Source organism: Phyllopteryx taeniolatus, chromosome 11 (genome assembly GCF_024500385.1).
Source record: "Phyllopteryx taeniolatus isolate TA_2022b chromosome 11, UOR_Ptae_1.2, whole genome shotgun sequence".
NCBI classification, from domain to species: Eukaryota; Metazoa; Chordata; class Actinopteri; order Syngnathiformes; family Syngnathidae; genus Phyllopteryx; species Phyllopteryx taeniolatus.
The window spans coordinates 23,461,174-23,473,456 of NC_084512.1; the positions used below are offsets into that span (position 1 = coordinate 23,461,174).

Genomic DNA, 12,283 nt, shown 5'->3' on the forward strand with positions numbered 1-12,283 from the left:
CGGTGGACGACTGGTTAGAGCATCTGCCTCACAGTTCTGAGGACCGGGGTTCAAATCCCGGCCCCGCCTGTGTGGAGTTTACATGTTCTCCCCGTGCCTGCGTGGGTTTTCTCCGGGCACTCCGGTTTCCTCCCACATCCCAAAAACATGCATGGTAGGTTAATTGAAGTCTCTAAATTGCCCGTAGGCGTGAATGTGAGTGCGAATGGTTGTTTGTTTATGTGTGTCCTGCGATTGGCTGGCAACCAGTTCAGGGTGTACCCCGCCTCCTGCCCGATGATAGCTGGGATAGGCTCCGGCACGCCCGCGACCCTAGTGAGGAGAAGCGGCTCAGAAGATGGATAGTTTGAGGTGTCAGTTTTACAGTATACTTAACTGGGAGTGACAAAACAGCTTGAGGCAAGCACGCTTTGCCTCTTATTTGCCTCGTTTAAATATGTTTGAAGTCTGCAGGGGGGATAAAACTATTCCAAAAGCAGACATCGCGAGCAGCACTATGTTTAAAAAACAAACAAAACTAAAAAAGATAGCCACCTCTCCTGGGCACTTGTGAACTGAACCGTGAACTTAAAACGAAGTCGATTTTACGTGTATTTGTTGTTTCGCTGTTATAACTGGCAGTTGAGTTGACTGAACAAACAGGAGCAAACTCACACGTGCCGCGCCGATTAGCCCCGGTGACGATTTCTTTGTAAGCAAAGCCCTTTCGAAGCCCGCGTAAACTCGCCGCACATTATGTAAGCGAGATTGACTCGTCCTTAAGGAGCCGCGCGAGGCTCTTTGACGCCAAGGCCACACGCGGCTTCATCAGCGAGTGAATGTGAGGAATCGAGGATCATCTCCGAACTCTGCCAGTGTTCCTCTTCTACTCGCCGGGTACTACAAGCGGCAAAAGTACTTGCTGCGCTCTGTACTCAAGTAGAAGTAAAAATAATTGTTTGGGGAAAAAAAATACTCGAAGTACTGGTTCACGTTACTCCATGTTGCCGCTTGTCTGTTTTTTTCCGGCCTTATTCGTCTCCAATATCTCGATCTGGATCTCATGTGAGGTTGAATTTGCCTCTGTTGAAGTTTCTTTGACATTGTGTCATCATCCCCGGAGGTTAAAAAAAAAAAATAAGATAGCAACCCTATTTTGGTACTTCCCGTACGCAATCAGCTTGGGCCAGACCATCTTGATTTTCCAAAATTAAGATACGAGTTCTGTGGAAACCTATTAGTGGTCTGCTCTAGCGTCCACACACTTTATTGGACACTACAGTGCATTATTCCTTCCACGCCATCCATTTTCACGCAAACTTTAAAGCCAAGTCTCGTGAGGCAGAGATGCTAACCACCGGTTCATTGTGCCGCCCAAGCACTGCATTTCCCACGCAGAATTGTTTCCCTTTGCTATCCAATTCTCATTAGGAGTGAATGATCGTGTTAAACCATCGACAGCACCCTATTTCGAGAGTGTTGTTACTGACTCAAGCTGTCTTTGTCTTTTTCAGAATGAAAAACCTCTGGGTCATTCGGCGAGCAGATCCAGCAATATATCGAAGGTAAACACAGCAAGTATCCGCAAATACTCCAAACTACGAAAATGCGCTCACATGCTTTTGAAGTTAAGGCCAATGTGACAGACTCCCAACTGTAAGGTCATTTTAGCCAACAACACTTTTAAATCCTCTGTTTCCATGCTTCGGTGCTGCTGTTTTGGTTAGCAGCAGGCTTGAAATGAGTCCCATTGGTAGCTCTTTAGTCTCTGCGCCTGAGTGTATAGAGGATAGCATCAATGCGCCCAAGTACAGGGACCACCCATTTTTTTGTTTCCTTGATGGGGAAAAGGGAGTTGTCTATTTTTGTATTTTTTTATACGGTGCATTTTCCCACCTCAGCATACACACCTCTTCTCCCCCAATGACCTCGGTCTATTTTCTCTCCTCCATCGCAATCCTCCTGATCCTCTTAAGAGGATCAACCATTTACTTGCGCTGAGACATGTCAGGGTCTCCTAGCGCTGCGACACCGACGTGTCAGCCACGGGCAGCTCCCGGCTTTTTTAAACGCCAGCGCAACGCTGTTACCGTCCCCCTTGTGAGCTCTTTTAACGGCTACACTCACTTTAATCAGAATCATCATTATTTGCCAAGTATGTCAAAAAAACACAATGAATTAGTCCCCGGTAGTTTATGTATTTTTACAAACCGTAATTTCAACATAGGCCGCCATTGTTTTTTCGTCGGAGTGCATTCTGGGGGAGCTCTCTCATGAGCTGGGGGGCGATCAAAGGCTTCGAACAACCGCGGCTCTTCCGGCCACATCCTCCCACCGTTTGCTCAACTTGATCTTTTTGGGAAAGCTCGGAACGCTTACCTCCTTTTTTTGCATTCCGTCCTGATTGGAAATTGCATCCCGAAAGATTTCCGGCGCAGTGTGGCATTTTTCACTCTTTTTCACTGAGGATAAAAGTTGTTCACAAGTGGCTAGCTTAGCTCCGCAGAGAGCAGCAACGTAACAATTTTACAACAGCCATTCTACGTCATCATTCCCAGAATTCATGGCGGCGACAGTGTATCAAATTATGGTCTAAACAAAATAGGTTTTTTTTACTTTTAGGAATCATTTATAAATATATACCACTGTATTTCAGTGGTAGAGGTCAGTAGTTGTAAAATTAAATGTATTTGTCATTTCAATCTGAGTTTACTTTTAAGTGAATTAATCAGAGATCAAATAAGAGGGAATGTGTGCTTGCTTTAAGCTGTCTTTTTTTTCCTTTTTTTTTTGCCTCTCCCTGTTTAGGTTTACTGTAGCAAAAGATAACAAATTTTAAAGACGAAAATGATGACCCAAACCATATCATTTTGTCTCATGAACGTCTGTTAGCCTAATGCTAACATATAATGCAAAACACCATAGAGGGGCCAAAGGAAATGAGTATAGATGTCATGGTCATTTTAAACTGTCGTGCACATAAGTGGTGCGCAGGTGCGCATGCGTACTAGAAAAGAGCACCAGATTCAAGTGTGTTACTACGCATTTGGGTACCAATAATTTTGCAGTACAGAGTATGAGCCAGCTCAGATTTGTTTGACTGATTCAACAAATCGAAGAGCGCAGGACATAGTAGATGGACTTGCGCAACTGTTTTATGCTTGTGGTTTAGCGTTGTGGAAGACTTCTGACGAATTGGTGGCAGTATGCAGTGACGGAGCCACCGTCAACGCAGTAAGTTAAAATAATGTCAGATGGTGGATGTCGGGGATTCCCTCATGTGTCCACCACCCACAACCTAGAGCGTGGGTCCCCAACCGCAGAGCTGCACAGAGAGACTGAACACAGAAAAAAAAAAAAAAAAAAAAAAAAAAAGCTTCAATATTTTTGGCTCATTCCAACAATCGAATCAAATCAGACGTTTTAACATCTTATGTTCGTAAGGTAAATGTAAGTAACTTTAAACCGCACTATAGCGAAGTAACACTGTACAATTTCACACAATGCCTACTAAATCCAATGCATGCACACACACATTCTGTACGGCTAAGATCATTCACGTGTCGACCGCAGTTCCTCAGGCTAAATTGTGTGTAACGTGACGGTAAGCTTGAAATATGAGCAGGGATTCTCAGGTTTGACAGTTATTGATCATAACCGGATCACGCGTCCCCCAATCAGCAGCTTTTTTCATCTCTACAGGGAAATGGCACTCGCTTAAATGATATTGTTCTCATTGGCAAGTCTGGGAAAGGTCACTGTTGTCAGGCTGGGGAAATGAGCTGCACGGGCGGATTATCTTAAGACAAATAATATCGCCCTCAAATAGAAGCCTCCCTTTTTTTTTGTGAGCAGTGAATAATTATCTCAGTTCATGGATGATGTCCCAATGGGTCATCTTAGGGATATTACACGCCACAACAATGAGGCGCTCTACAGCTGCCACGCCAGTGGAGTATCCAAGGGAAGGCGTAGTTAGTCAGCTAACTGCACGATGCAATTGCGCCGGATAACCGCCGATGTGCAAAGCCGCTCAAGTTCTAATATAGTGGGGGAGGAGTTCCACAGTTGAGTCATAAGTCGCACGTTTTCCGCAGTTATCTTCAAAGGTGTTCAATGGATTTAGAAACAAATCTCTGAATTCACTTCACAGGGTCTTTAAAGAGTTAACTGGTGAGCCCATTTGAACTCAGTCGCCAACCAAAACAGCAGTCTGTCAAATGAGTTAAGGTGTGCTGTCTTACCACAGATTGGAAGGGAGTATTAAACCTTATGTTAAGTGTGGACATTAAGGTTTTAACTGCTGAGCCAATTTGAACTCTGTTGCTAACCAAAACAGCAGCACAGAAAAGGATGTCAAATAGTCTCTCCGATTTATTCAAGTCTGGAGTCTTACCACATGTTTTCAGCATTTAACATGGGTTATGTGAGGACAGATTTAACAGTTGGGCTAATGTGAACTTTGTTGCTAACCAACACAGCAGCACCGAAGGACGTGAGCAGTTTCTCGGATGAATTTCAAGCGTTGTTGTAAGCGAGTATTAATCTTACCGTATGTTATGTGTCGACATAAAAGAGTTAACTGGAGCTCATGTCGACTCTTTTGCTAACCAAAACAGCAGCACAGAAGCATGTTTAAAAAAAAAAAGTATTAATCTTATGCCATGTGGAGTTGTCGTCTTTAACGATTAGCCTTCCTTTTGACTCTGTCACCTGCAAACTACGACCACCATAATAAAAGCCTTATTATCTTTTGGAAAAACAGTTTTTCGTCGGGCTCTGGTGTTCGGTCTCATTAGATTGCGTTGGGTTGTCTATAGCATGCTGAAGCACGCTAGCCCTTAGAGACTACTCGAAAATGACCTCCAAGACGGAGGCAAAGATTTTCATATTTTCTATCCGTCCAAGACTGTGAAATCATTTCTAGTGCGGGTCAAGCTTGTTTATGCTCTTACGCTGCAGGTCAATAAAGATGGAATGCAAACTCAATTCTAATAGAAATTTCAGATGCCGACTGAATGCTATTGACTCTGATTGAGTCCAGTGAAGAATCTTAATTGTTAACGCACTGACTGAAAGCTTAATTTACAAGTAATTCATTTGACTGCTGATTTAAAGACTTTTTAATTGGCTTGCACGTATAGCGTTCGTATCGAGTTTGCACTCGCCAGTCAAAGCAGAAAATAGGCCCAACGTCGGCTCGTATCTTCAAATACTCGTAAGTCGGCTCACTTCCAAATGTGCGATATATCGCGGGAGCTTGACTGATGAACCACGATATAGCGAGGTCATTTCCAATGGGGAAAATGTTTTGAAGACCAATGTTATCAGAGTGCAGGAGTCCGAGGCTCTCCCCCTTACTCGCTGTTCTGCTAGGTCGGGAGGCTTATCTGCAGCCTGGGCCCGGCCGGCGTCGAGCACAGTGCCAGGCGTGTGTGTGTCTGTTTGAGAGTGTTTGTTTGGGATGGGCAAAGCGGGCTGGAATTAAAGTATTACACTGGTCATAAAGTCCAAGCGGGCGAGCCGCCGCTCAGGAGGCCGGTGTTGGGCTCCGGCCAAACATCTGCCGGTGGTTCTCCAAATTCAGATTGTTTTGAAGGGATATCGGTTCTGCTGATGATACAGGACTCTGAGCCACACCGGTGTCATGTTCATTTTGCCTGTAACACAAGGCATTTCAGTTATGCGGTATCTCATTCTGAACACTAGGGGGCACTCTGTAAAAGGAGTACGTAGGTAATAGATGAGTCTGGTGGATTTAAACAAGTAGGAATATGGATGCCGTGTTACCTGTGTGAGTTGGTATTAAGTATTGTAACGTACAGTAAATACATTTTATTTTGCATTTTTATTTAGATGTGAACAATGTCATACGAAATGTGCAGAAAGCCCCCTTATTTTTCTGCTTATATTTATATTTTGGCTGATTTTACTTGTATTGTATTATGTATTTATTTATTGCAGTTGTGATTTATATTCATTTGTATTTACATTTCGGTGGTGTCATGAGATTAAATTTATTTGCACAGAAAGTATCCTTATTTTTCTGCCAAATTGCGCACCATTAATTATAATAATCACTAGAATATTCCATACCTGTATACAGTCGTACTGTTAGTTTATTTACATTTGAATTGTGATTGTTGTTTTTTTTTAATAATTATTATTTTTTGCACAGCAAGTATCCTTATTTGCGTGCAAGCCATACTGCAGGCTGTCCGCAAAGTATTTAATGGTAGTCAATGGAAGTGGAAAAAGTGGAAATCATTAACTGGTCCTGAAAGGTATCAAGTTGAATTTCACAAGGTATTAAAACGCAGCTCTAGTGACCAAGTGTGTTATCAAATAATTTAGTGGAAGAAGGATATTACAACAAAATCAATCCAGTTTGGATCAATGAGTACTTGTTGATAAATGTGTAATTTTTGTCTTTAATTGTTGCTTAATGCCTCCAAATGTTGCTGCCACTCTCGATTGCCACTTTGTCTAAACTGATTTACAGGATACTGATTTAGGCGTCTCGAGGGGCACGTTAACGGTTGGCCAATCAAATCAAATGGCTTCTCCTCCGCCATTTGCAAAATCACCTGCTCCTCAAGTCGTCTCATTAAAGTGTCGCTGTGCTTTTCGGGAACGTCTCAAAGCTACATATTTTATTCCAATCATTACCAAACCCGTACGACATCGCGACATATTGCCGTCGTCAAGCAGGTGGCATCTGCCTGAATCATGCCTGGGAGACATGTTGCATAATGCTGTTATGCTCATTTATTAATTGGGAGATGTTCATTAAGGCAACTACCACAATAAAATCCTAAAACCACAGTCAGAATCAACATGGCCTCTAGATACCAAGGATATCGAAATAAACGCTCGACTGGCTCGCCATGGCCTCCCACGTCGTCCAAGGCGATCACGACCTGCCTGCGTGTTCGATGTGTTTCCAGCCGACGTGAACAGGCCACTCATGTCATGTTGTCAGTCGGGCACTCGTTTCAAGCTGCGTCGTTTCCGCCTGCATCTTTAAATATAGCCGCCGTTGCATAACGACCATTTGCATGACTGAGCTTACCCCGGGGGCCCAGACGACCACGTCTTATGGACTGGAAATAAATAAATATCGGACTTTGATGAGGAAAATAGCTGTCGGGTGGATGGGAAGAGGCCTACTGCAACTTTACAGGAGCTGCAGCGATTTCTGGCAATTACTGGCTCGTATAACGTGACAGCAGTCTTCATTTGCAAAAATCGACTTATCTCAGAGGCCTGTGACCTGTCTACATGTTGTAGCGTGTGTTATAGACCACAAATAAACAAATAATAGGATTTTAAGAAAAATATAGTGGTAGCTTCTTTAAAGGATTTGCAGGAATTTCTGGCAAGTACTGGCATGTGTCTACATGTGACCACAAAAACAAATATAGGGTTTAGTGAAGAACATGCTTGTTGGGGATGGTATAAAGAGAGCCACAGCAATATTAAAGGAGCTGCAGAAATTTCTGGCAAGTACTGAGTGTCTCCTACACATGACACCAATCTCCATAAATAAGATGTCCACAGGATGATGTTATTTGATAGAAATAGGATTTAATGAAGAACCTAGTGGTTGGGGAGGTTGTAAAAAGGCCGACAGTAACACGAAAGGAACTACTAGAATTTCTGGCAAGTACTGGCTGTGTCCTACACATGACGGCAATCTCCATTTGCTTCCGTGGTAGCTCAGCGGTCCAGGGGATTTGAACTTTTTATTACAATGTGACAGTAAAGCCAAAAATAAGATTTTATTAAGATCATAGTGGCTGCAAAAAGGCCTACGATAACTTTCAATGAGCTGCAGGAACTTCTGGCAAGTGTTGCCTGCATCCTACAGGTAACGTGTGACAACAAAACAAATAAAGGCTTTAATAAAGAGCATAGTTGTTGGGGAGGCTGCGACGCGCCTACAGCAACATTTAAAGAAGCTGTAGAAACTTCTGGCACTTATACTGGCTGCGTCCTACCCGTGACAACAATCTCCATTTGCATCGCCGATCTTATCTCCAAAGCTCTGCTCTCCACAGGGTGTGAACATTATGTTATGAAGGGAATAAAGTGATGGACATCATGGTCCAGACAGCCTGCTTGTGCTGGGATAACCTGCGCGGACTCCATGTGGTATAAATGAGATACACTCGTGTGTTATTTATGATTTGGTAAATGTGAAAGGATGTCATTGATGGGCAGGCTGAAGGGCAGATAGTATGACATCCCAACATCGATCGGTGTCAGGCCGGGAGCTATAAAATGTCGGCCCAGTTGGAGATGGAATCAATAGCTAATTAGTTTCACGCTGTAATGATCAGGCCCACTTTGGGATTTTTACATTAGCAACCCCCAACAAGGATCCACTTCTGACCGCACAACCTTAGCGTCTCCCTTTTGTAGACTTGAGGAATCATTTTATGACCACCTCGCTGGCTGTTTTTTCGCAATGTGTGGTCCAGTGGAGGCTGCGGTGGTCCTCAAGAAACTCTTAAGAGCGTTTTCCCCATGCGGTACAATTGGTCGACAGATAAGTCATCATTTCCAAAACCAAATACCATATGTATTTATGGTAAAAGGGGTTAGTATTTACCGTATTATTCATGAATCCTTCGGCTTCAGATTTATATACATTTGCAGATGAAAGTAAATGTGAATAATTCATCTGCTGTCTACGCATACGCTTTGCTGACGCCACATTGAAGTGAGCGGTGGTGGTGTTGCTGCTTGCAGGCTGGCAGCCCGACCTCAGTCAACGCCCCCGGCAGCTTCTCAAGAACGTCGGTTTCTCCCTCCAGCCAAGACATCTGCAGGTACAAACCTTCTCGCGTGTTGTTTGCTTTTTTTAGGTTAATACACCACTCGCAACTCGCAAAACGTTTGTGATATTTAGACTTCAGTTGAAATTTCAGGATGGACCTAAAATGCACTATATATAACCTTTCCTGGTCAACTGAATTGGACCTTCTCTAAACGTTTGAATGGACATGTACAACTGTTCAATAAGACAAATAGCACTCCATATAATATTGTAGTTTATAAAAACAAACGGTAATGACACAATTAAATCGAATGTAAAGAATTCAACAGTTTTTGCCACCTTTATTTTGCCTCAATTCAATGGACATTGTGCTGCTGCTTCTGCTGTCTGAGCCTTGGCCACATGGAGAGTCACAGCTCCTCAGGAAGCTGCAGTAATATTAGTCAATCTTCGCAGAGGATCAAGAATATATGCCCGTTGCCTGTATGTTCTATAATATGTATACATATGTTGCACCACTGTTTGTGTTCCAATAGCCATTGCTTAAAGGCGTTATAGCACTGCGACACCGATGCTGTCCATTAGCCTGTCTATGGTGTTTGGCATCGTTTGTTAGCATTTAGCAAAATGGACTTAAAGAAAAGCGTCTGGTTGTCTTAAATATACAACGTGTGTAATTCTATGTTGTATGTTTCACCATACAGCGTATCTTGCAAGTCAAAGTAAATAATTGGCCGGATGATTCGTAATCTGGGTCCCTCTCATCGCAAGGCACCACGTTATAGAGAGAAGAGTCACAGAAAAAATGTACAAAAATACTCAACAGTTTTGCCACGCAGTCAAAAGGTTCAAGAAGATCAAATTAAGTTCACCTGTAAAGGTTGTGGTGCATTTTGAGGTTCATCTTGAAGTGGGGCAAGCTTCGTGATCCAAGTAGGCATGCCATGGATTGATTTGATTTACTTATTTATTCCCCAAAATGGGTCATTCAGTACCCTCAAACCTTTGTTGTTTCTCTCAAATGTCCATTCTTTCTTTGGTTGTTTTTTTGGGGCTTTCCCATTCCCCTTTTCCTTCTGTCCTTCACCACCACGTGTCACACTACATTTGCATTCAACACACGCACGCACGAGCAGTGCAGATGAGGAGCGTCAGAAGCAGACGGCGGTGGTTCTCTTGGCTCCTAACGGCAAAAGCGCTGAAGGTCGCGGCGGTGTCACGGTGACCACCGTCTGCACGGACTCGCCGCCCTCGTCCAAGCAGCGGGACTGGCTCTCTCTGCTGCGGCCCCCCTTGGGCGGCCCGCGCCCCCACGGCCCGCTCCGTTTCTCTGTATCGCTCAACGACGTGGGCCAACGTGTGGACGGCCTCTATCGCGGCCTGCACTTTATCGACCGCACCTGCTCCGAAGGGGAGCTGGAGACCGAGGCCGGGGATGACGCCCGGTCTCCGTGCTCCGTACCGAGGGCGGCGGACGCCGGAATGAACGGCGGTCCCAACCCGAGTCGGGTCTTCCTGCCGCGCCCCCACCTCGTCCCTTCTTTCACCAACAGCTACAAGTACACGCTGGACCCTTCTGATGCCCCCCTTCCCGTCCCTCCTCCACCTCCTCCTACTCTTGATCACCCGCACTGCTCCCCCAGTGCCAACTTCCTCCGCCTTCTCCTCCCCTTCTCCCGATCCTCAACCTCGTCGAGCCTGCCCAAGTCCTCCAGCGCCATCATGGAAGGCAGCGAGTTGGAGTTTGCCCCCGAGGAGATGGCGAAGGCCGTTAATATGGCGCCGCTTTGCTACATGGACGAGGACAGCGACCTGGACCGCTGCCCGTCCCCTACGTCGGAGAAAACGGAACCGCTGTCGCCCTTTTCGCTGTCTGCCGACTGCTGCAGGTGGGTGACTGTCTGGATGGTGTAAACTACGCCCGCCCTCCCCTGTGACGTGGTAGAGCGAACGGCGCTCCCCCCCTGACCCCGTGATGCAAGTGGAGTAGTAGACGCTTCCTGTAGTACCTGCAGACACAGTAGAAGCCGTAGAACACACACACACGTACACACACTCATTCGTCCCCATTTATGTTTACCCAGAATATCCTCAACAGAGGGTCCTTGACGGTTTACGACAATATACAGTGTTCCTCCATAATAGTGTTTTTTGTTGTTGTTGTTGTTGTTGTTTTTTATACAGCATACAGTCATGCCTTGACTTGCATGTTGGGAAAAGGAGATCACACACATTTACTGGCATTCTTATCTTTTTTGGATTGTTTCATATTTATGGTGTCAAGGTGTTCTTGTGATTAAAAAAAAAAAATCTGGCTTTAATACTACGTTACTGATAAGACTAGGGCGCATTACGACTTGCGTACAAATTCGGGTTACCGCCATAGGAACGGAACTCTGTCGTAAACCGAGGGACCCGCCCTGTACTTGTGTACACTTTCATTTCCCCTTTTGTGTTTTTGTGACATCATCCTTGTGGCAATGTGAACTTCATACAGCACAGTGAGTGCAATCAGTCGTATTACTCACAACAACAACAACAACAACGTAAAACAAATAAGATGAACACTAAATGAATAATAAAATGTATTCAATGCAAACATGCACTGCCCTCCAAAAGTGTTGGAATAGTGAGGAAAAATCTGAATTTTTGCTGTGAACTGAAAACATTTGAGTTGGCCTTAAAGGAGGTTGTAGTTGATTGGGTTTTTAAAGGATACTTACTGGAGTGCCCTCACACAAACTTCAGCCACAATAATAAACATGTTTTTAAATACATACAGTGGTTACGGAACGTTTTCACACCCCCTTAGATTTTTCACTCTTTGTTATATTGCAGCCATTTGTTAAAATTTAAATTCATTTTTTCCCTCGTCCAGCTGTGTTTGATTATACTGATTGGACTTGATTAGGACCTTACAGCTCACAGTGCATGTCAGAGCAAATGAGAATCATGAGGTCAAAGGAACTGCCTGAAGAGCTCAGACAAAAAAAAGATTCTGCTGCACTTAAGGTTCCTAAGAGCACTGTGGCCGCCATAATCCGGAAATGGAAGACGTTTGGGAAGATCAGAACCCTTCTTTGAGCTGGCCGTCCAGCCAAACTGAGCAATTGGGGGTGAAGAGCCTTTGTGAGAGAGGTAAAGAAGAACCCAAAGATCACTGTGGCTGAGCTCCAGAGATGCAGTCGGGAGATGGGAGAAAGTTCTAGAAAGTCAACCATCACTGCAGCCCTCCACCAGTCGGGGCTTTATCGCAGAGTGGCCTGACGGAAGCCTCTCCTCAGTGCAAGACGCATGAAAGCCCGCATGGAGTTTGCTAAAAACACCTGAAGGACTCCAAGATGGTGAGAAATAAGATTCTGTGGTCTGATGAGACCAAGATAGAAATTGTTGGCCTTAATTCTAAGTGGCATGTGTGGAGAAGACCAGGCACTGCTCATCACCTGTCCAATACAGTCCCAACAGTGAAGCATGTTGGTGGCAGCATCATGCTGTGGGTGTGTTTTTCAGCTGCAGGGACAG

The 12,283-nt window shown here is 44.6% G+C and overlaps 1 protein-coding gene across 11 annotated transcripts in view; it reads left to right on the forward strand.

Moving 5' to 3' along the window:
• Positions 1 to 12,283, forward strand: part of marchf8 (membrane-associated ring finger (C3HC4) 8) — a 70,061-nt gene that overhangs the window by 46,043 nt on the left and 11,735 nt on the right. For 6 of the 11 annotated variants that reach the window (XM_061788818.1, XM_061788821.1, XM_061788822.1 and 3 more), the window contains exons 2-4: positions 1,494 to 1,544; positions 8,706 to 8,813; positions 9,898 to 10,650. In XM_061788818.1, the coding sequence (XP_061644802.1) occupies positions 1,494 to 1,544; positions 8,706 to 8,813; positions 9,898 to 10,650 (912 nt within the window). The remainder of the gene's footprint in view (positions 1 to 1,493; positions 1,545 to 8,705; positions 8,814 to 9,897; positions 10,651 to 12,283) is intronic. The other 5 variants (XM_061788816.1, XM_061788819.1, XM_061788824.1 and 2 more) reach the window with 3 other exon arrangements.